The sequence below is a fragment of the Chiloscyllium punctatum genome, chromosome 7 (assembly GCF_047496795.1).
Source record: "Chiloscyllium punctatum isolate Juve2018m chromosome 7, sChiPun1.3, whole genome shotgun sequence".
In the NCBI taxonomy this organism is placed as follows: Eukaryota; Metazoa; Chordata; class Chondrichthyes; order Orectolobiformes; family Hemiscylliidae; genus Chiloscyllium; species Chiloscyllium punctatum.
This window is the reverse complement of record NC_092745.1, coordinates 66,974,902-66,999,922: the sequence shown is the minus strand read 5'-3', so window position 1 is coordinate 66,999,922 and position 25,021 is coordinate 66,974,902. Positions and strand designations below refer to the sequence as shown.

The window sequence follows — 25,021 nt, the reverse complement described above, 5'->3', positions numbered from 1 at the left end:
ATTTGATAGTTGTGCATGGGTGTGAGAAATTCCATGCATTTCTGAATGGGAGAAAGTTCATATTGGATCATGAGTGATTATTGCCTTATAGCGCAAATCTACAGGAAAAATCAGTGGAGAGCACCAGCAAGATTGCAGAAGTTACTACAAGGGGTTTGAATTTATAATTTCACTCTGAAATACAAGCCAAAAAGAGAGCTGCTGATAGCAGCTGCCCTATTTGACAGAAAACACAAAATAAAATGAGCAACAATATAAAGATTTAGCACCTCATAAATGTTATGCCACCATAACTATGTCAAAGTAGAGAAGGGATCTGTAAAAACAAAGAGTTATAAGACAATCCCTCAGCAAGTGGTCTAGGGATAGTAAGAGAAGAAGACACAGCCAGCACTAAGGCAGTATTGGTCAATGACAGCTGATAGCTCATTAGACTGGATCCAGACTCAAATCATCGGACTCAAAATGACGCAGAGAGAACTCCTCGGAAGATAAAGGAGGTCACATGGAAATGCAGAAGTGCAAACTTAGAGCCAGGCAAGCTGTGCATTGGATAGCATCTATATCATTGCTTGGATTGTATGGTATGGATGATATCCTCACATGATGTATACCAGAAACACTAAATACAGAGCAAAAAGGGAGCTACTATCTACTGAGGTATCATCCCGACTATGGCATACTACAGATTCCAATTTCACACACAGTCAAGAATGACATTGCATGTTAGCAGATTATTACTCAAAGACTTCTTATAACAGAAAGATAAAAAAAATTTTAGAGCAATCGGCAATATTAGCTGTTTGCTGAGTTTGGGATTCCTGAAAAATGAATTTGTGATCATGGAACCCAATTCACCTCTGGAACATTTAAACAGATTACTAAGTGAGTTTCACATCGTTATGTCATCGTTATGACACATTTTTAATAAAAATACAAGCAGGCAGTCAAGCGATTTCTCACAAAATGCCAAGAATCAACATTGAAGATCCTGCAGAGCTACTTAATAACGGAAAGTACAAGAAGTGTAAGACCAGGAGGAAGGAAGGTAATAAGTGACAGATGCACAGATGGGAGCTAGTCAACCCTCCTGAAAGCATGAGAAATCTTTACTTGACGCATTCAGAGGGTAGACTGCACAGGATCTCGTCATCAAAACCTAAAGCATACATCACCCAGACCAGCTGGTAAGCAAATGAGTGGGAAGTTCAAGTTCAACCCACATCCAAGCTGGGCAAACAGAAAAGGTCACCATCAACACCAGCAATATCACTCACAAGAGAGGTGACGCCAACAGCATCATCGAGTGGTGCAACATCAGCAAGTGATAAGCAACAAAACAAGCAAATCTCCGTTATCACCAGGGCCACTACATTGAACCAGTTAAGTAGTATACTGTGTAAGATATTGAGAAAAGAAAACAAGCTACAAAAACTCCTAAGTTGTTCAGTTTAATTATGAAAATCAATTATTAACCTCATTCCAAGAGTGAAAACTATAATGTTATGTGCACATAAACATATTTACAGAATGTCACATCTATCCATTCAATCCCTAGAGCATGGACACAGGCCATTTGGCCCAACAAGTCCATGCCAACCCTCCAAAGAGCTTCCCAACCAGACCCATCTCCCTATATTTTCCCATGGCTAATGCACGTAGCCTACACATCACCAAATTCTGGATAATTCCACACATCCAATCTGCCTAACTTGTACATCTTTGGACTGTGAGAGAAAACTGTAGCACCTGGCAGAAACCCACTCAGCACAGGGAGAACATGCAAACTCCATGCAGACAGCGGCCCAAGGCAGAAATTGAACCCAGGTCTCTGGCACTGTGTGGCAGCATCGCTAACCACTGAGCCACCATGCCACCCCTCCTACACTGCAGTTAATGTACAAAATAAAAATGTATCAGTCCATCAGCCACATGGAGCATTACAAAAAAAATGAAGTTCCAGCATTTGACTCTAAGAATGTAATTATATTGTACGTCTGGAAACCACAATGTCATAGATTTGCTACTGTCGTATGGGTACCCAGTTACTACAGTATGGCTAGTGTGTGGTTCAGGGATGAAGGGTAACAGCAGATTCAAGTCCTGTACCGGCTCACCTACATTTAGAATATGGTTCTTTGCCCTGCTCCTGATAATGGAAAGCAATAGCAAACGAAAATCTGCCAGTAGAAAGAGTTCAGGATGGAGCAGCAGCAAAAGACTTGCCCTTGAGCAGAGTCAGAGTGAATTATTGTTGCATAAACTGGGAACACAGCATTTATCGCAGCAAATAAACTTTTCTTTACAACATCATCTGTTGTTTATTCATTTTTTAACTACTTGTGATTTATCTCATTATGACAGCTCAGAAAGTGCATGTTGAGAATGTTCCATTTCCAAGTCACTGAAAGCAATTTGTCTCTCATAAAGATGATTAAAACTAAAGAAAGTAAATAGAGGTTGATGGAATTCTCTTAAAATACTGAAATATGTAAATATGCAGGATGTTTTATTTTTATTTCACATTAAAATACAACCAATTGAACATTTGCAATGATTCCCACTATAATAGATTGTTAAAATCCTCCTTGTATAAGGTGAATAACTAAGAATGTTTATTAATGCTTTTTTTCTGCTTAAGTAATTTAAGGCATGCTTCAGAACACAATCAAATGATTGAAATGAGATTTCACGAAACTAAAGAAGAAAGGAAATAATTAATGATTGAGAGTCACAATATTACCCAATGCACAGCTCATGAATAAAATCAATTGGAAATTACCCTGAAACACAATTTGGAAATGTTGCCCTCTTCATGAATATGTAAAACATAATGTGGGAATTGCTGAAAAACTGTAAACAATGTTTAATTTTCCATCGGGAAATAAAGATGCATAAGTTAAATTTGAGCAGATTATGATAGCAAGTATAACTGAAAATGAGACTCTTTCATTAAGTGTCATTAGTGAGACATTTTAATTTGCCAAATTTGTTGGTACCATAAAACAAAAATATTGGCCTGTAATTTCCTGGAACTTGATGGCAAAACCATGGGTGTTTAAGAGCTGGTGTCATGTTTTTTTTAAAAGAAAAACATTTGCAGACTTTGTCCACTTTAATGCTGATACACTGTCATACGTGAATTTCTTCATTTATCTGTACTGTTTTCTACATATGTAGATCACATTCTTTAGTTGTTCATTGACACAGCCCTACCAAACACATTAAAAAAATCAATTTTTTGCAACTTCATGGATTTATACCACTAGTATGCTAGCAAAGATTTGCCCAGACAGATTCAGCTGCAGGAATGCAGTAATAATGCAGGGTGGCTCAGTGGTTAGCACTGCTGCTTCACAATACCAGAGACCTGGGTTCAATTCTAGCCTTGGGTGACTGTTTGCATGTTCTTCCCCTGTCTGTGTGACTTTCCTCTAAATTGCCCATAGTGTCCAAGGATGTGCAGGTTAGGAGTATTAACCACAGGAGTTGCAGGGTTATAGGATATGGGGGTGGGAGGGATGCTCTTCAGAGTGTCAGTCTGGACTTGATGAGCAAAATGGCCTGCTTCCACACTGAACAGATTCTACAAGAGAAATTACCTGATATTGATACAGGAGATTTCTTGCATGTGACAAGAGTTTAAATTTTTGATACTCTTTTAAAAATCAACACCTGCGCTTTAATCAACCAAAGTGTGATCATTGCAGCTGAAGTCGTTCAAAAATGTACTTTACAGCTAAGTGTTTGTTATGACCAAATTGCTTGAAGGTCTTTTCCAATTAACATGTAATTCTGCATTTTAATGGGACTGGAACAGCAGAGTAAGTAATTCTGTGAGGTGCCTCAGCACTATACAGCACCTTCAGTACTGGTGCCACAATTACAATAGCTTTTACATTCCACTTCAGACCAATGTGTCTCAAAAGAGGTTTCAGTGAAAACTTCCATTTGGAAGGTGAGTATATTAAGCCAAAATCTCAATGCAATTTCTGCACATACAACCCATGAAATTCTGAACCAAACAGATCACACTATGATTTTGGAAGTCCGATAAGGAAATATTTTGTCTGGATTTGTAATCATTTTGAGATTAAAGACTAGCAAATACAATTAGAAAACTGACGCCATTTTACCAGAATTTAATTTCATAATGCTTCATTAGTTACAGTTTTGCATCTGGATAAGCATTTAAATAATCAAAAGAAACCAGGACAGGCAAATAGTTTATGTTCCATTTACTGTAACCAAAATATCAAATGATTAATTTTAAATCATTTCAAAGGTAATTTTCTCTTCATACAGTAATACACAAAGATTTCCCTTTGTGTTGCAGTAATTTATCTTCTTTCAAAGAGGATACAAATCATTAAAAAAACATAGCTAATAATTATCCAAGATTATTCATTCTAGTCACAACTAAATATGCTATCAATGGTAATTGAAACAAAGAAATGCTAATATAATCAAATTTATGCATTATTTTTTGTTAGCATGTAAATAAGCAGTTTGCAAAGTGATTTTCAAGTGATAATTCGGTAGAAGACTGAATCTGTTTGGAGAACTGGTTGCCAGACTGTATTTATGATGGAATTATATCATAGAACCTGTTTTTATGTCTCATGTGTGCATTTGTGTGCATGCATGAGAGATTGGGGTGAGCGAAGGGGTGTTGAGAAAACAAAACTGTTTCTTCTCCTGGCCTCAAATCTAGAAAACCAGAATTTGCAATATTATCACATGTTGAGAGTGGATGTTGTTGGGAATCAAACAGACCTCCTTCATCAATGTTTTTAGACTAGATTCCCTACAGTGCGGAAACAGGCCCTTTGGCCCAACAAGTCCACACCGACCCTCCGAAGAGTACCCCATCCAGACCCATTTCCCTCTGACTAATGCACCTAACACTATGGGACAATTTAGCATGGCCAATTCACTTGACCTGCACATCTTTGAACTGTGAGAGGAAACCGGAGCACCCGGAGAAAACCCATGCAGACACGGGGAGAATGTGCAAACTCCACACAGACAGTCGCCCGAGGTTGGAATCAAAGCTGGGACCCTGGTGCTATGAGGCAGCAGCGTTAACCACTGAGCCACCGTGCTGCCCTTTATGTTCCGAAAGGGATCCTGAAGCAACAATTAACATTGATATTTACATTGAGTCATAGAGTTATACAGTATGGAATTCGGCCATCCTGACCAAGTTTCTCTAACTAAGCTAGTCCCACTTGCCTGCATTTGGCCCATATCCCTCTAAACCCTTCCTATTCATTGTTATGGACCAGACCACCCCCCCTCAAAATACATTAAGAAAATAGTCTAGACCCCTAACTTTTTGTTATTTCAATGGTAAGTATAAGGTGTTATATTCCAGATGCAATTCTATTGGTCAAATTACTCGATGCTAAGCAAAATACACTTTGTTTTTAGACTAGATTAAAATACAGTCAAAATAAAAATAAAAGAATTGGCTTAACTGTAACTCTATTAAAATGCAAAAACTTAATGCCAGCACCTAAGTATTTATCAATACGGTAGTGCCTTTTCCCCCAGTTGCAGACTGGGATTTCTGGCCCTGGAAATATCTTTGCAGCCATGTCTTTTCCCAGAAGCCGGCCCAAAGGAAAAAATTCCATCCTAAACTTTTGCTTACCGTCTGAAAAGGATTAACAAATTATTATCTCTTGGTTACAGTCGTGCATTAAACACTTCCTCTGCTGGAAAACAATGGCAGAAGAGCCATGCATTACATAAAAAGGGCCACACTAACAATTAAGAAATGAAGAACTTTGGAAACCATGTTTCCCAAATCTGTTGTGTTCAGGTACAAACAATCGTCAGTACAGATCAATACTGTGCTTACCACCAGGTGAAGTTAAATTTCTGCTCAATTCCAAATACTTCAAGATCCTAGTTTAGCTGGGCCACTAAAGGAGCTGAATAAAAAGTTAGGAGAAGCATTTTCGCAAAGGACTGGAACACCGGAAGGTGGGTCTTCCACCATGGATCCCAAGGAGATCCTGTACATAACTAAAGGATATTAAAGCTGGATGCCCAAGATACCACCTGCTTTCCCTGTCAACAAATGGTGCATGCTGGGGCATTAGAACTTGATACACATAAACAAGTGGGTATCAGCTGGAGAAAAACACTGAAAAACTTTAAATTTAATCTATGATGCTCACATACCAGAAAAATGGAAAATGACTTCAACAGCAGTGGTTTCTAAACCAGTCAGCTTTAAGTAAATAATGACCGTTTGTTCTGCATTCCAAACTAATTAGAACCATTGGTACTGCAATACTCTTCCTGGCCTTGGTTAAAAAATAAAATTTGGAGGGTCAAGTAGAGAAGGAAGTCTATTCCTGCTCCCAGTGACTGCCTCACATAAAATTAACACCATCAGCGTTATTAAATGGTTGAAGATGAGGTGGCACAGAAGTGGAGAGGAAGGCATCAAGGTGGCTCAGTAGTCAGCACTGCTGCCTCACAGCATCAGAGATGCAGGTTTGATTCCACCCGCTGGTGACTGTTGGCATGGAGTTTGCACCTTCATCTGTGTCCACACGGATTTCCTCTGGGTGCTCCAGTTTCCTTCCACAGTCCATAGATGAACAAAGATGGCCATACTAAATTGACCATCGTGTTCAGGGATGTGCAGATTAGGTGGATTAGTGGCGGAAAGGTAGGTTTATAGGGTAGAGGGATGCTCTTCGGTGGGTCAGTGTGGACTTGATGGGCTGAATGACCCGCTATAGGGATTCTATAACATGCCCTCTCCAGGTAAGGTACAATTCTGCTGACATTTGAGATCAGTCGGATACCTGCCAGTTCTATCTCCCAGCAGCGTCTGTGGGAATATTGACCACTTCTAGGCCTACAGGCAATACCAAGAAAGATGAACTTGGCTACGTAGAAGGGAGCTCGACTTGACATCCTGAGAAGGCTAAAGGCAGAAGTAATGACACACCCTAATGTGGGGATAATCCCCACCATGGTGGTATCAGGCTGTAAAGGAGGACAATTGATTTAACTTAATTAGCACAAGGATAGACTGGGCACCTGATTCTGACTTAGAATTGCAGAGGGGACAGGGTAGAGATGGCACAGTATCCCGTGAATTGTCTTTGCTGCACCCTCCCTTCCAACCTGTTAGGAGAAGAGTGAAAAGTCCAGTCCCAAAAGTGCACAGGGTAAGATCCATCTGCCCATTTTTGTTCCAATGAAAATAGAAACCTGCCCTAACCTCACCTTCTGGGCCAGAGCTCTGTAGGTTTGGGCAAGTCCAATTGCAAGTCCCTCTTTAAAGCATTTGGATTTCTGCCTTTTCAACTCTTCTAGACAGGAAGCTCAGGTCCTTGCTACCCTCTGGTGAAAAGAAATATCCCCAAATATGACTTATCAAATTGTTTAAATTTGTGTACCTCTGATTATTGATCCTGAGGCTCGAGGATAGAGAACCTGCCTATCTACTCTATATAAGCTCCTCATAATTTTATGAATTGAAACAAAATCTTTATGTGGCCTCCGCTTTTCCAAAGAAAACACGAATCAGTCCTCAGTACTAAATTTTTCGAGTCCTGGGAATTTCCTCATAAAAGTATTCTGTATTGCAATTACATCCTTTCTGTAATGAAGTCACCAGAATTGGACATAATACTCTAGCTATTGTCTAACTGGTGTTTTGTACAGTTTTTACATAATTTCCCATTTATTCATTTATCTATTCTTCAGCTAATGAACTCGGATATCCTGTCTGCCTTGATAACCACCATATCGACCAGTCTGTTTCTTTCTGGGATTTCTCCATTCTGCTACATTCATTTATTGAATATTCTCTTATCTTGTTTGCACACCCCAGCATGCAATATCTCACATTCCTCTGGGTAGAATTAAATCAGCCACTTCACTGCTCACCTTAACAGTTGTCCACTGAAATATTTTCGCAGTCTACAGCTTTCTTCCGCATGAACAAACATTTGACCAATTTCTGTTGAATCTCAGCATTTGACATAAAAAGCACACATCAACCATTTTCCTTTGCTTCCTCCCATGGAGTCAATTTGGACTGAAACCGTCACTTTTCATTAGATTGAGTTTGATTTTCTGGCCAATTTGCCAAGTCTGACCTTATCAAAAACCTCCCCAACTTACAATGATTAGAGGAGTAATCTAGAAACAGCTGCTATGAAGATCGAGCTGATCATGTTTGATCCATCTGAAAGACTATATTCTGGGTGAAATTAGGCTCTTCTCGTCTATCCACCCCAGCTTTCGTTTTGGAAAATGCATGGTAAATTTCAGTCCTAGGTAAGATAACTTACAGCAGCTGTCCTGTCAACTTCATATCGACTGCTAAGGATAAAACAGGCTTCAGCATCATCCATTCTGAATCAGTCACCAAAAGATCCAGTTGTAGAGGAAGGCAGCATTTAAGGAAATGGATTGCAGATTGAAAAAGAGAAATAGTTCAGAATCATTACTGTATTCACTGGTGTGTTTGCAAAATGATGACAAAAATGCATGGAGACTTGCAAACTACAAACACCAATATAAATGTTGGTCCAGATGTTGCATTAACAACAGTTTTATCAAATGTGTATTAAAGCTGAATGTGCAGTGGAATGAAGAAATTCATGGCAAAAAATCTAATTCCATTAGTTTCAATTGTTATCAATTCTAAACAAAGTTCTGCACTTTATAACTATTTTTGTACTTTGAAATGTGAACACACTGGAGATCACAACAATGAATTAGCTATTTTTCTTAGTTTAAAATCTGGTACTTTTGAAGGAAGCTCTATTCCATTTTCATACATTTTTCACATTCCATAACTGACGTCAATTGCCAAATGTCCCACTACAGCTGTTGCACAATAGAATTATTGATAAAGGATAAATGATTATCAAACAGTTAGAGTGTAGTTAGCTTGCAATCAGAAAAATAACAGACATAAAACTACATATTCATGGAGCTTATATAACACTACTGGATCTCCAGTGGTTTTGCTTGTGCTGAATTTTGGATCTATAGTTTTATTACATTGTACTCATGGCAACAACAACTCCCTTCCTTGGCAAAGCCCGCTCCTTGAGCTCTTCTAGTTAAGAAAATCTCTCGGCACCTTCCTTCTCCAGTCTGGTTTCTCATCCTGAACAGTAGCCTTCCTGTAGCGTCAAGGCAGAGTATTTCACCCTGTGTCTTCAAACCCTTCTCAACAAGATACCACATTTACAGTTAATGACAAAAATGGTGTCATTCTCTGCTCACTTCCTGTCTTTCTCATGCTCTCTTCCCAGAAGGATTCTTACTGCTGTCTCCTTCTCTATCAACGTTCCCTAAGTTTCTAGCTTCATTTTCAGGTGTAAACGAGTCTCCTTTTAATCTCCCCATAATAAGAACATCCCCAACCTTTTCCTTCTCTCTCCCATTCACTCATTTATACCTGAAATAATACATATTGAAAGGAGTTCAATCCATGAAGACCTGTTCCTATGCATGTATTCATTAATGTTATTCATCCTTCAAATATTTGTCCAACTTCTGTTGAAAGCTACTGCTGAATCGGTGTCCACCATCCTATCAGGTAATATATGCTATATTTCACAACTTTGAATCAAGCATCTTTCCACAGAATCACAGCTATAATAGATCCTGGCTTGTCAAATTCATTGCAAAATTTACTTTCCCATTTCACACTGTTGTTGGAGAATCATCTGAAAAAACATATCATGAATTATACAAAATATTCTATCTAAAGTATAGGGAACACCAGTTTTGAGAACAAAATGGCTCACAGCTTGTACCAATAGATTATTTAAACAAGTCACTAGGTTGTTGAATGCAGTCAAGAAAATGGAGCACAATTATTCATGTATGCAAATTCCAGTTAGTTTAAAAAAGGCAAAGATTCTATAAGTTAACTGCATTTCATTCAGCAAACCGTGATTAAGATCATAAGATTATGATGCTGTCTAAGATAGACTGAATAGAAAAGCTCAGTCAGAATCCCATGTATTGACTTTCAGACTCAAGGCTGCGATGAACGCTGCTGTTACTCACAGCTTTCTGACTGCAATAGCATCTATTGAATCAGCTTTTCCATTAAGCAGCAGTTTGAGAGTCCAAGGGCCAATACAGTGGATGTTTGTTGGAGTATCTATGGAAAACTGCCATTTTTCAGCACAGCAACTCGTAATTAGCCACTGACCTCGCCTGTCCGTGCACAATCTAATCCTCATTTAGGAGATGCCGTATTCATTCCCAGGATGAGGGCATCGCTGACCAGATGGCATTTATTGCCCACATAGCAGTTAAGAGCCAACCACATTTCTGTGAGTCTCTAGTTGCATGTAGGCTAGACCAGGTAAGGATAGCAGTTTCCTTCCCTAAAGGACATTAGTGAACCAGATGGGTTTTTCTGACAATCGACAATGGATTAACAGTCATCAATAGATTCCTAATTCTAGATTTTTTTTAAAAATTGAATTTAAATTCCACCATCTGCCGTGACAGGATTCGAACCTGGGTCCCCACATATTATCTGAGTAACACTCCAGGATGATACCATGAGGCCATCATATCGCCATAAAATGAGATGAGATTGACCAGGGTATGGGCAATCCTTAGAACCAAGTTACCAGGAGGACCTGAAGCACCTCAAGATCTACCTCTCAAGACACTGGCCTACAGATTGCATGTGACAGAAGCTCTGGAATAGAAAATAGAAACATGTTTTGATAACCAAGTGAAGCACAGTGTGGAGGAGGACCAGAAAATTATTGATAACTAGAATATCATTAAATAGAACGGTCTTTTCAGATCTACAGGTGGAACTACCTGGGTTCCATATCGTCATGCAAAAGTTAGCAAAGCTCCTTGTGACCTCTTTCATAAAATATATTAAAGACAATCTCACTGCGATTTTCATAAAATATGCATGGCCTGCAAATTCTTTGGAATTGAATGCTACAGCGCAGATCCTCCTTTTCATTGTTCTTTCATGCTTCACTGTTCGTACTTTGCCAGCAACATAGGGAAATCAAACTGAGGATCACATGTCCTCATCTCTCAAACTCCAGGGTAAGTGGGAAAAATAATTCTAACACTCTGTCCCTCAAGGTAGTTTGTGTTCAGTTCTCTCTCAGTATTACACAGAGTTCAGTAATTGCAATTTAAAGCTTCTCCATGCAGCACACGCCAAAGTAAAAGCATTCAGTCATTATCGGCTGCAGCAGGTAAACTGCTGCTCATTCCTTCCAAGTCAGCCTTTATGGATTGAGAATATAGGTTGTAGGTTTAGTCACTGTCAAACCAATCTTTCACATTTGTAATTTTTCCAAACAGGCTTCAGGGAGGAATGGCACCTGTCATGGGTATAGTCCTAGATCCAAACGGAGGTGGCAGTGTAAACATTTCGGGAATGGAACAAGCTCCATACCATCATCATTCCCAAATTATGGTTCCCAATTAAAACAAAATTAATTTCCAATAATGTGCCAGCAGTAGTATCAGGGCATGAAATAAGCAATAAAATAATATGGAGTCAGTGCAGTTTAAAGAGTAGGATGCCATGTTTGATTAATTTATTAGATATCTTTGAGCAGATGATAGACCTAGATATTTCTAATCCTCATGTGCACTTAGCCCCTCAGATACATAACCCAAAAGTACTTTGAAGTCCAAGTACACAACATCCAGTTCTGTCTCACCACCCATCACTGCCTCAGATTTCACAGAGCTCATCCAATTAAAGGAGCAGAACTTCTCCTGAAGAAAGATCAAGAGCATATGCTCTAGGTTTTTTTCACATGCAACAGCTTTAGATAATTTGAATCCAGGCATGTTTTTCAGTCTGTAAACAAATTTTATACCTCTATTGTTATATTTACAGTTAAGTGCAACAGATTAAAATGGAAAATAGAAGATTTCTTTTCATGGACACATTAGTTAAGTGTGTGGAGCAGATTGTCAACTTGGATAATGGGACAAGAAGCATTAATGGGCTTCAAGAAGGGACTAGAGAGATTGTGACCAATATGTATGATTCAAGGCAATTCAGAATGCACCATTTACACGGAACAGACTAGAGGAAAAGCAATCATCTGCTTCCTGAAAGCGTTACTACGCTATTTTCAATTTCATTTGCACAATGGAAAAATCAGTGTAGACCTACTTGGCTCTCAGAAGATCTTGGTCCTTCAACGCTGACCCCTGGAGGTAAATTACCCTTTGTGCCCACATTGGAATTTGCAACACTCTTCGAACCTGTAAATCCATTTCAGTAGGACAAAGGATCACTACATAGTAATCCTGTTAGAAAAATGAAATGTAAATACAATTAGCAGAACATGAAGCATGTATTCTTTAATACTTAGTGAAACAAAAATAAGTATCTATATTCTTCAAAGTTTTAACTGACATTATCAAATTGAAGCAAAATATACCCATGTAATTTTCAGTTAGTACTGATTCACTTGTTAATGTGCACCCATATTTATTGGTTAATTATTTTTACTTAATTCAATTTAGATTAGATTAGATTCCCTACAGTGTGGATATAGGCCCTTCGGCCCAACAAGTCCACACCAACCCTCCGAAAGCAACCCACCCAGACCCATTTCCCTCTGACTAATGCACCTAACACTATGGGCAATTTAGCATGGCCAATCCACCTGACCTGCACATCTTTGGATTGTGGGAGGAAACTGGAGCACCCAGAGGAAACACACACAGACACAGGTTGTCTTGTATAATTTCTTGTCTTGTCTAATTTAATGCAGAGATATTATTATTATTAACAATTTTTAATATTTGTTTACAATGCATACCGGGGCAAGTCAACAATAATAATTGATAATGGGATTCCAGAGTATGTTATATTGTGTATGCTGCTATTGTTGTTTACGGCTCTCATCTATACTGATTCTTGATGTCTGCAAACACAGCTGCACTGATCTGCAGTATTTTTGATAATAAAAATTGAATGTTATTGCACAAACTGGTCGCTACTGATGGAAAGATTCAGATCTGGTTATGTTGTGACTTACCTCCCAAATTCATTCACTACACAATTACTTAGAAGATGCAGCATGGATAAAATTAACTGTATCCACCTACCCATTAATTGATCACTGTAAATGACACAATGATTTAAAAAAAACTGCACAAGTTTACATCAACTAATTAGATGCTGCAGAAGTTACATAAGTAGCCAAGGTAGTGCTTTCTTGCACAGAAGTGCAGCAATGTAAAAATTATCACATATTCCTTCACATGATCTTTAATCCTATACAAGGTGAAAAATTACTAAAATCCAAAAGCACACATATGCCAATTTATTTACTGGTTAAGCAAAAATATTAGTAAAATGCTCATAATTTTCTCATAGAAATACCTCTTACAGAAATATCAGTGGCTTAATTAGATTAAGCAAATTTGAATGCTCAAGATCTACAATGGTATTCTCTCCTTAGTTGAATGAATCAAATTTAAATGCATTTTTGATTATTTCAAAAAGTGAATTTATTGATTTTGAGAAGTAAAATATAAAATTGTACTGACAAATTTACTTGTAAGGGTCAACATGGCAAAGCAGTTTGGACTGATGTAAGGTTGTCTGTATTTTAAATGCTTCTTTTTGTGGACAACTATGTGATTAGAACACATTCTTTATAACCTGTAGTCTGGGATGAGCGTAGAATTCATTCAAAAAATCCATTAGCAGGTCAATCTTCAAAGAGGTGACACATAGTACAACATGTTTTTCTGTCTGAGCTCTATGACGACTATAGTTTCCTCCTGACTTCTGCCTCTCCATCCACAGATAGGCCAGCTGTTCAAACTGTAGGATAAAAACAAAACTACTTATCAATTTTCACAAGCAAAATTCCAAGATATTGTTCATGACTAACAGACAGAAAATCAATATGGATAGATTTGTTTTATTTTTCATTGCTGCAACAAATCCAGATCAACACAATGTTTACTTGTTGTTATGCATTTCAAATCCAAAATTTGCAGTATCCATACAGATAATATGAAGGGGAAAATGAATTCTTGTGAGGTTGTTTATTCAGTACATTCAAAGCAGAGGGATAGATTTTCTTATCAGGTGGATCCAGTTACTGGGAGTAAAGTATGTCTAACCAATGGGAAAAAAAATAGTTGGCACATTATTTATGGGAGAAAGTGAGGACTGCAGATGCTGAAGATCAGAGTCGAGAGTGTGGTGCTGGAAAAGCACAACAGGTCAGGCAGCATTTGAGGAGCAGGAGAATCAATGTTTCAGGCATAAGCCCTTCATCACCCTTTTTAAATGTTCCATCCAATTTTCCTGTTCGGTTTTACAATGATGTCAAATTTTTCAGTTAGCCTTCTGTGGATGTTATTGAACTGACAATGTAATTTCCAACTCTTTTGCCAGTACAAGATTTGATCATCTTGCTTCACATGCAAAAATTGCACCTAGGGCTTTAACAGTGTGCTGAATGCATATAAAAGGCTCTTGGGGAAGATTTGCCATAACATTTTTGATGACCTTTGTTCCTCTATCTAATTAATTTACCTTTGTTGTTCTGGAGACGTGGGCATTGGTGGAAAGGCCAACATCTGTTGTTCAACCCAATTTACCCTTGAACCGAGTCACTTGTACAGCTGTTTCAGATGGCAGTTAAGAATCAGTTGCATTGTTGTAGGTATGGAGTCATACGTGGGCCAGACCAGGTACCAATGGCAGATTTCTCTCCCTAAAAGACCTCAGTGAACAAGGTGGATTTTTGTGACAATTGATAGTACTTTCAGGTCACCAGCTTTCAATCCAGATTTATTCCACTCCATTATCTGCTGTAGCAGGATTTGAACACCTGTTCCCACAGCATCAGCCTGAACCTTTAGATTACTAGTTTGGAGATTTTACCACCACATCACCATCTCCCCAACTTTATTGTTTAGAAAACTGTGTTCCAAGTTCTCTGACACTACCCTTTTTTTTGATAAACCCACAGTTGTGGCCCAACACGTTTCTGGGTGTGTTTACCCTTTTACTTATGCTCATTTTGAGAAATAATAGCAGCAATGAAAGGATACCAGAGATAGATTGCATCGACCTGCTAATAACTTCCCATTCACAGTTACAGACGACATCATGGATTCCAGGTCAGGTGACATGAAAAGCAGTGCTGCACTATCTAGTGCCAGGTTACCTGCAAGCAGTAAATATCACAGCCATTGCCTCGCTAGGGCTGAAGCAGTGACGGGTCAGGATTGGCATGGCCAGGGAGATAGCAACTGTGCTGCCAGCTAAGGGTGGAAATGTTCATGGAGCAAACAATGATGACAGCCATGGGACTTGATGGCTATAATAATAAAAGCACAAGAACAAATTGTTTTTCTCCATCTGCTAATATTGTAAACTATCCTGAGGGTATGTAATGCACTGGAGTGCAATGCAGATCTTCACTCTTGATACACTACTTGCACTTTGACAGACAACCACCAAAAACTTTGGAGGGCTGAGTTACTCCATCCCCTATCACAGACTTTATATCTCCATCCTGATTGTATCAGTTACTAATGTTCAACAGATATTTTTGATACTGAGATAAACTTTGAAAAGGCGTAAATTGGATATATTAAAATAAATTGACAACCACTATCCATTTTCCATCAAACATACCAGTCATCCTTGTAAACAGCCAACTTTCAGGCTGCTAAGAACAGAGGAAATTCTGCCAAGGGTGTAATTTAAGCTTATTGCATAAAATCAGCTGGGCCCATCAAGCTAGTTGCACTTGCTGCCATCCAACTGCAGGGGGTGCACTCACCACACATGCAGCCACAATGTCTGCGACGTGTTAGTAATGATGTAGATAGCTCTCTGCATCAAAGAACAGGACCATCCACAATAATGAGTGGTGCAACGTAACAAGCAGATGAAAAATGACTTTTTTATCCCTCCAGATATTTCAAATCAATTGAATCCTGGGGGATTCTTAACTAGTCACGACTTTACTGCCAGCACTTGGCTGTGCCGCTCACTCCCTCCCTTACCATCCTGCTCCTGATTATTGTGAGTAAGGGAGCAGGGCAGTGAGTGAGTTTTTTTTACTCATTCAAAGGATGTGGGCATCACTGGTTGGACAAGATTTATTCTCCATCCTTAGTTGCCCCGAGGGCAGTTAAGAGTCAACTATTTTGCTGTGGGTCTGGAGTCACATGTAGGTCAGATCAGGTAAAGATGACAGATTTCCTTCCCCAGATGATATTAGTGAACAAGATGGGTTTTTCCTGACAATCAATGGTTTTATGGTCATCATCAGACACTTCATTCCAAAATTTTATTGAATTTAAATTCTATCATCTGCCCTGGTGCGATTTGAACCTGGGTCCTCAGAACATTACCTGAGTCTCTGGATTAATAGTCCAACAATAATAACACTCGGCCATTGCCTCGCTAAGATGGAAACAGTGAAGGGTCAGGATTGGCATGGTCAGGGAGGTAGCAAGTGGGCTGCCACATAAGGGTGGAGATTTTCATGGAGCAAAAAATGATGATGGCCATGTGAGCAGGGTAAGTGGGTGCTGACCTCCTGCCCCAGTGGCAGGGGATACAGCGGTACCAAAACTCCATTCCCAAAATAATGCCTATTCAGGACTCTATGTCAAAGGAGACACTTTCCCAGTCCCTGGACAACTTGGGCAATATTAAGAATTTTTAAAATCTCGACGAGAAGAAAGAAGTGCAAGTTTCCACATAAGGTTTCAAAGGTTAGATGAGATTCTCACTAAAGAACAGTGAGTGGACTATTCTCTAATCTTGCCTCATGTCCATGCAAATTGCAATTTTTCCCAAGCAGCAGGGAGAAACTAGATGGCACCAACTTCTGACAGGAAAGTCAGGGTGGTGAAGCTCAGTGGTATATTTTGTGGGCATCCACCTTGGCCAACGTTCCCCACCATCTCAGTGGGCATGACATTAAGAGCAACTGCCCACATCCTCCACACACAGAGATTGGAATCAGTAGATCACCAGCCTCACCACATCATCATGGCACAGCTTCAACTCACTTGTGATGCAGTTCTCTACTTCAATATTGCACTTGGGAGCTCATCAGCAACTTACATTACGATACTTTTGCCAAGTTGCTTGGAGCACAGCAAAATGCATCAGAACAGGGTCTATCTTTGGCTTATTTTCTTGCTTTCCTAACATTCATGCACTTTGTACTTACTTGGACACACTCAGCATCTCTGCCTTGCCTTGCCTTTTAGTGCAGACACAAAGCCAGGCAGCATGTCATTGTTGTCAGCAGTGATCTGTCATAGTGGGTACACAGTTTGCTGTATAGCACTGTGCTACATCAATGTCGGCATTATGCTACATGCCGGCAGCTCACAAGGCAGATACAGTGAATATGCTTTGATTTCAAAGTGTAAGGGGAGTTATCCTTAGTCTAGAAAAGACAGAACTATTGTCAATCAGAAAGTGCTGCAACAGTAAAGTCAAGGTTATTGTTCAGTCTCCATCCAGAGTCTGGGACACCATCAGTAGGTTGCCTATGGCGTCAGGAGATCCATATCATTACAGTCTAGGAAGTGGGTCCCAGTCTGTTCTGTACGTCAAATACAACGTGTCTGATATTAGAGGTAAATCTTTCAGGGAGCTGGTTGGGGTCTGATCATTCATCGGTCAGGGCTGTTCCTCCACACCAGAGTGTTGAGGCATGGGTCAGCCTGAAGGGCCTGTTCGTGACTGGTCAAAGCTTGTAATCAGGGGCCACTTCTGTGGTGGGGAATTTGTGCAAGTGAATTAAGGAGAGTGGGAGTTACATGCTAGGATGTAGAGGGAGCCAACTCAACATATAAGGGTGTGAGAGAATAAAGGAAGGGAAGACACTGGCTACCACAGGAAGTGGGGGTGGGGTCATCAATAGTCACTAACAGCTTGGCTTCAAAAGGGGGGGGCAACACTGTGTTGTGATGTTTGGCATGACATAGGCATGGGCAGAAAGTGAGGACTGCAGATGCTGGAGATCAGAGCTGAAAGTGTGTTGCTGGAAAAGCGCAGCAGGTCAGGCAGCATCCAAGGAGCAGGAGAATCGACGTTTCCGGCATGAGCCCTTCTTCAGGAATTCCTGAAGAAGCCCATTCCTGAAGAAGGGCTCATGCCCGAAACATCGATTCTCCTGCTCCTTGGGTGCTGCCTGACCTGCTGCGCTTTTCCAGCATGACTTAGGCATGCCTGGGGCTCGGGGGGTAAAGTGGGGAGGTGAGGAGTTAAATAAGAGGGTTGGCTGGGAATGGGGGGGGGGTGTGGGGATTGAAACCTATTGGGGTCGCTGGGGAGAGCAAGGCAGAAAGGAACATAAAGGTTTGAGGGCGGGGAGCATGTCACGAAGAGGTGAGCCTGCGACGATTACTGTGTTGCCTTCCATCCTCATTCAAATCATGAATGTCGGTGAAAATGAGGAATCGTTGCCACCACGCCCAGAGTGGGCAGAATACATTTTTTCTTCTCTGAGGAGTTATGCGTGATATGAGGTTCTTCAAGGGGCAATTAATCAGCCACTTGTACATTACCGGTGTATATGCATATATTGAAGAGAGCTTTAACCACAGAATTCTGCAATGTGACTGCACTATGTCGATTACAAATGCTGAGCACTAGCAACCTTAACCAATACATTGATCATTGCAAAATAATCCTAGTAATCACAGACAACTTTTAAAAAGTAATCCTTCCATAAACAGAGTCCAAGGTCTCTCAGGCTGCACAAGGTGCTGAAGCTTCTCTTCTTACACATTTGTTGGTAAGTATTATACAACCAATTCTTATATGCAGTGCTGCCTTTCTTTGGTTTAGCGAAGGGTTGGATTGGAGGGGATGGGGGCAATGGGAAGGGTATATTTATTCCTACCAGACTTTCAATTTCCTACTGTATACACAGCATCTCTTGTGAAGGACACATCTGATTAAGGTCTGCTATGTTAAAGGTCCATGTTGGGGCATCCTGTTACCCTTCATGCCCCAATGTATGGAGGACTATGGTGAGCTGTCCTTTGTATCTGCTGTGGCTGCTCACTGTTAACAAGAAGCTGATTTATTTTTGATCATGTCCACAGAGGCTCATTGAAATCACTTGCCAGTAGATCCAGCACAGCTGATCACTTGTGTGACTCCAGTACAACTAGCCACAGAGTGTGATGAGGAACACATACTAGCTCAGGCACACCAGCTAATATAGAAAAGCCTTCAAACCAGAGTTTGTAGCAATAAGGTCCACTCACAATACAAAGAAAGGGCAGAAACCCACAGTCTCTTTCTACCTGGGCCACATGAAACCTCCTCAAGATGAGGTTCCCATGCTTGGACAGGTTTGGGTGGTTTCTTGCAGTACATTACAGACAGAATACATTGCATAATCCGCGCACACTGTGCTCTGGACAACAGGAACAGACCAAAAGGGGCCAACTGGAGGACCAGCAGTATTCGTCTGAGGAGGAAGATGAGGGCAGTGATTGACGAAATATCACTTTCATCATGAAAGAGCACAGAAGGACAGGCAGAACTTATTTGGGACCCCTCTTTCAACAGAACAGAGTTGGATGAAGTCATTAGTCATTGCCTATCAGTCTGTCAGTGTTGGAAAGCAAGCAGCTCCTGTTTATTCCCAAACGTAAATGTAACTCTTCAGTTTGCTTTTTCTCTAACATTCCTGCTGTGCAGTAATAGTTAACAAACCACTGGAATGCTTTACAACATCTGTTGCTCCCACATTCAGATATGACAATGTTTTATAGTTGCAGAGCACTCCTTTAGACAAGGTTCTCATATTGTGTGGCACTAAGGAAGGCTAGCCTCTTGAGCTTCATTCTTGTAGCCACAGCTAAAATAATGGCTGATCAGACATGTAATGATGTAAAGTGAAAATATATATCTACAAATGAGAGATTCTATTTACATTAAGGTGTCACCCGTAGAACCTATCTGCCCTAGGAAGGTTTTCTTTCTCCTTTCCCTCTCACTACACCCAAGTGCAGTCCTGACTCTTCATGGAAATTGCCAACCCTGCTCATGGGGACAGCCAGAGCCAATATGGTACTGATACTGTGGTGGTCTTCCCCAATTTCCAATCCAATTTTCTCCCAGTGTCTCTAGCAACCTTGTCTGCTGCTTCAGTATGTCTGCTTTACCTAAATGTTCAGTGGCTTCCTTGATGGGGTCTCTTGACTGAATGGACTGGAACAAAAATGGTTATGGTTGAGGAGATCAGAAGCTGAGGTCAAGGGGGATTGAAGGCCTGGGTCAGGGCTGGTCTGGGAAGGATCAGAGGCCAGGATGAGGGTGATTAGAGGCCTAAGTAAGGCAGATCAAGAGGCCAGGAGCCAGGTTTGAGGCATCGTCAGTTAGGCATGAGAGTCTAGAAGGAAGATGTAACACCAGGGTTGAGGAGACTGGAGTAGAGGAAAGTCTGAAATGCAGAAGACAGATTAGGACAATGGAGGAGAAATTTGAGAAGTGAGGGAAATGTCTGAGCATGGTGGCCTATTTGAGACAATCAGCTGGATCTGGCAGATAAGTGGAGATCTCCTCAATCCAGCAGACCTCAACTCCAAAGGCCTAGGAAACGTAGCCAGTCAGGATTAAATTCAAGTGATTGTTTGCATCGAGGTCAGCAAATCGTTATTCTACATCCAGATGAACAACTGTGAAGTACCTCATAATGCAATATAAGAATGTGGAATTAGTAGCTATATGATTAGCTAAGAGGTAAAAAGCAGAGCAGTGGTGAACACTTTTTCCTAGCCTGCAGGGAGGTCAACAGTGATTTTCCCAAGTGCCAATATTTGGACACCTGGTCTTTCTGGTCAGCATCATTTTGCATTTTCCCCAGCCAGTGCCCCATTGCCTAGATGAACCGAGACAACCACCTGGTCTTTTTTGTGCCCAGGTCACTGACCAAGTGAAACACCATGTGACAATGCAACAACACTGCCAGGTGAATCCAGGAATGTGTAACAATGCTTTCAAAAACAAGACAACAAGGGTTCTGGAAATGTTTACAATAGCAGCTTTTCTTACTCTCCCTGCCTCTTGGCACCTGATAATGTAAAAAATGCTCTAAGAAATGGCCTTGTATCTTCACCCTTGATGTTTGCTAATGACAGACAAATTTGTCACCTAGAACTGCACGGTCAGATTTTAATGTCTTGTCATTGTATTGGCTGGTTCGGCTGTGTAGTGCAATGTAACGTAATAGCATCAATCTGTAGTGTCTGGGCGCAGTCTAGGGAGCCATGTGTGGCCCTTTACTGAAAGATCACAAAGTAAACAGCCAGCAGCCCTGGGCCTCTGAGCAACCCTCCAACAATGGATCTCCATCACAAACATTGAATTTATAGTTAAATACACAATTGGTCAGTGTGCTGTGTGTCCATCTCTCAGAACAACTCAGAGGAATTTCACATACAACTAATGTACTTGCAAGATAAAAAGTTTATTGCTATCTACTTTGCCTATGGCTCATATTTCATTTTGTAGCTAGCAAGGATTTCCCAGTTGTGATCTTTCCTTTGTGCTGGGCTCGAGAAAAGGTAAGTGGCAGCAAAATAAAAATAGACAGCACTACTGAAAGGATTGGCTCCCAAAAGGCAAGAACACACTGACCTTTAATGGCCAATTTGAATGAACATAGAACATGACAAGAGTGCGACAAACTACAACAATTTGATTGCAGCTTCCTCATCTGCTGATGAGAAGGTACTTTGTCTAGGAAATTAAGCACTCTGGGATGTATTTTTACTGATCTGACTGGCAGTGAGTGAGTCAGCAAAAAGTCAGGAAAAGCCAAAATTCAGGATTCTCCACCGGTTGTGGAGTTTTCACTCCATCACACATTTCTGGCCTGCGCAGATGGGGTAGGGGAGGAGAGCAAATAGGGATTTGTTGGGAGGGGAGAAAGGAGAGTGCAATTGAGTTGACCAAGTTGATCAAATGTAGTTGGAGGAAGACATCACCATGATTGGATGGGCTGCTTATCTGGAGAAGTGGGGTCAGAAAGTGGGAGATGGGGGAGTGGTGGTGTCAACGCTATCAGGGCTTGAGATGGGTATCAGAAGTTTGGCAAGGAAAGAGGAATCAGCATTCCCTGGAGTTGGGAGGGCTGGGTTGGTTCACTAGATGCCTGAACAGGGACAGATTATGAATATGAGGAATGGGGGTTGCACAGAAGAGAGTAAGATTCCTCAGGTGGTAAGTGTGAAGACACTGCCAAGGTCCAACAAATCTTCATCTCAATGGAGTTCTGGAAAGTTCTGACACTTCTGAATCCGCAGTTAATGTTAAAAAATAAACAAATGACAATGAGGTATGCTGCCTCATTATCACGTTCACATTTTATTGGGTAAAAGCTCCCCCTACTCTCCCAACCTCAACAAGAAAGAGTGCGCTACAAACACAAAACTATTTGGCAGGTGCAAGAAGCGGGCTAGAAGCTGGAAAAACTGAACTTGTAAGTTTTCAGCCTCCCCCCTTACTAAGACAAATCCCATCAGTGAAAGCATATTTTGACAGTAAGGATAAGAATCAGCTGGCAGGCAAGACAAAACACACAATTTTCACTCTTAGCTGGTCAGGAATAATGGGAGCACAACATGAGGGAATGCATCAGAAGACAAACTATGCTGGTTCAACGAGACAAGTTCACTTTGTTTCCCTAAATTATACACAGTGGGGTCACTATTGCTGATTATTTCAGCATTCTTCTCTTTTGGGAAAATGAGGCATATCTAGGTAGAAAATTGTGTAATTAATAAGCGAAAACAGTATGGGGGTCTCTCTTAACCTTGTTGAATTCACGACTCAATGAAGGCAACAGCTGAGGCTAGAGAGCCTGAACATAAAAACAGTAATCAAACCAATTGATTTGAAAAATGTCTGCGGTGATACTAGGAACCTGAAAGACAACATGACGCTTTTGAGTTTCATTTTAAATGCCAAACTTAAAACCAGTTAAACAAATCTGACATGGATAAAAGTGCTACGTTTGAAGAAAATATAGTTCTTTGGATGTGGGCATCTCTGACAGAGTAAACATTTATTGCTCATCCCTAGTTACCTCGAGACAGCAGTGATGGAACATCTTCCACTAGCTGTTGTAAGGCAGCCCAGTGACTTGGCCACTTCCACGGGCAGTTCACATGAAAATGGAACTGAAGGTGCATACAGGCCCAACTGAGTAAGGACTGCGAGACCATTAGATCAGTTGTGTTTTGACGACAATCTGACAGCTTCACCTTCACAATAAAGACATTGCCTTTTCCTACTTTAATTTCTCAAGAGGGATTGAATTACTCCTGCAGGCCTCTGATTTATAATGTTCAGGAGCCCAACCATTGCACTATCACAACCCAGAACACATAGTTACTGAGCCAGTTAGGTAGAATAAAACTGTTTCAAATGTCTTCCACAAAGGAAAGGCTGTAATTTTAAGAACTGCACGAAATTATTGCCCTTCCCTCAGAAGTTTTAAACGTCATGCTTGTTTTGATGGGCAGCACTTCACAGTTTCCTACCAGTGGGTTTTCAAACAGGAAATAATCTTCACTGGGGCTCCAACCTAGCCACACTTTTTACGAGGGGAAGCCACTAAAAGACTGCTTCATACCCAGACTCAAAGCGTGAATCTGGTGGGAGCAGTTCAGAGGCCATGGGATGCCCACTCTAGGTCACTCTGCTCATTTCTTGGAAGTTGGGAGGGCCTCCACCTCACTTAAAGGGCCCCTTTCCACATCGGATGCTCTGCCCTGCAAGGTCCACATCATCCCCCACCCTCCCAACTTACTGACCTCTCCGACAAGACTCAATCAGGTTGATTGGCAGCTCTCCAAATCAGGACTCTGTTCAAGTTGGAGATGGACAGCCGACCTTGAGGCAAGTAGAGTGTTAAAGGATAGTGGGCCTGAACTGACAGCAGGGGACCTTCTCCCAGTCAAATCTTTGAGTAGCGGGACAGGAAATCTATCCATGGGCCTTCCTGCCTCAGACTTAATCAGGTGGAGGAAAGGTGGCAGTGAGCCCACAACCTCTCCTGCCTTCATACTTGCCATTTAATTCTGCACAATGTGTGACTTGGAGGGGAACTGGCGGTGGTGGTGTTCCTGTGCATCTACTGCCCAGGTCTGTCTCGGTGGTGAAGGCCATGCAGTTCCTCGAGATTTACTCATCTTCATTCTTTTTCTGTCCAATTTACCTCACAAAATGAAAACTGAAGTAGACGGGAGGCAATCGAAATGTTAAGTAACTTGCCAAAAAAAAAACGTCCTCCTTGGGTGGAGGCTGGTTACAAATGGCATCTTCTCCTGCACTGTGTTATAGATGAACAGCCTTCATTAATTGTTTTGCTACACGTCTACGTTTAGAATTGTTTCCTATGAAATCTAGGCCTAGAGATGGGAACAATGATCAAAGCCGGAAACCATGAGTCAGTCTATCAAAAAGAGAAATTACATCATGGAAATGTTAAGTTAGCACTGCAGTTGACGGGAAAAGAATGTAAATTTGACAAATTGTGCAATTTAGTCTCACCATGTTGAACTCCTGAACACAGAGCTTTGAAAAAGATTGACAATAGCACTTCAATCTGCAGCTGAAATCCAGTTTTGTGAATCAACTGAAAAAACTTTGTGTGGTTACTATGTTCAAGACATAAATGGTTTTCTTGCTACATTTCTTAAGGAGTTTTTCAAATGTAGCAACACAAATGTATCATGATATGGTTAAAATAATTAGCAATTTGTCAGCAAAATACATAAATTTCTGATGTTCTGAAGAACAGGCATAATGGACTTGAAATGCTAACTCAGTAGCATCTGTGAAGAGAGAAACAGAGTTTCTCCAGCATTCCCTGCACGCTTCAGATTTCCAGCATCAGCTGTATTTTGCTTTTATGTAAATTACGTAAAGTAGATTTTGAAGAAAATGCAAGTTATATGAGATTGAATTTACTTTAAATTATTT

At 40.7% G+C, this 25,021-nt stretch overlaps 1 protein-coding gene across 2 annotated transcripts in view; it reads right to left on the bottom strand.

The window, feature by feature from the left end:
• LOC140479765 (potassium channel subfamily T member 2) overlaps positions 1–25,021 on the bottom strand; it is a 723,557-nt gene that overhangs the window by 352,360 nt on the left and 346,176 nt on the right. For both annotated transcript variants that reach the window (XM_072573900.1, XM_072573901.1), the window contains exons 12-14: positions 13,682–13,846; positions 12,179–12,315; positions 8,328–8,391 (exon numbers count right to left, since the gene is read on the bottom strand). In XM_072573900.1, coding sequence (XP_072430001.1) covers positions 8,328–8,391; positions 12,179–12,315; positions 13,682–13,846 — 366 coding nt within the window. The remainder of the gene's footprint in view (positions 1–8,327; positions 8,392–12,178; positions 12,316–13,681; positions 13,847–25,021) is intronic.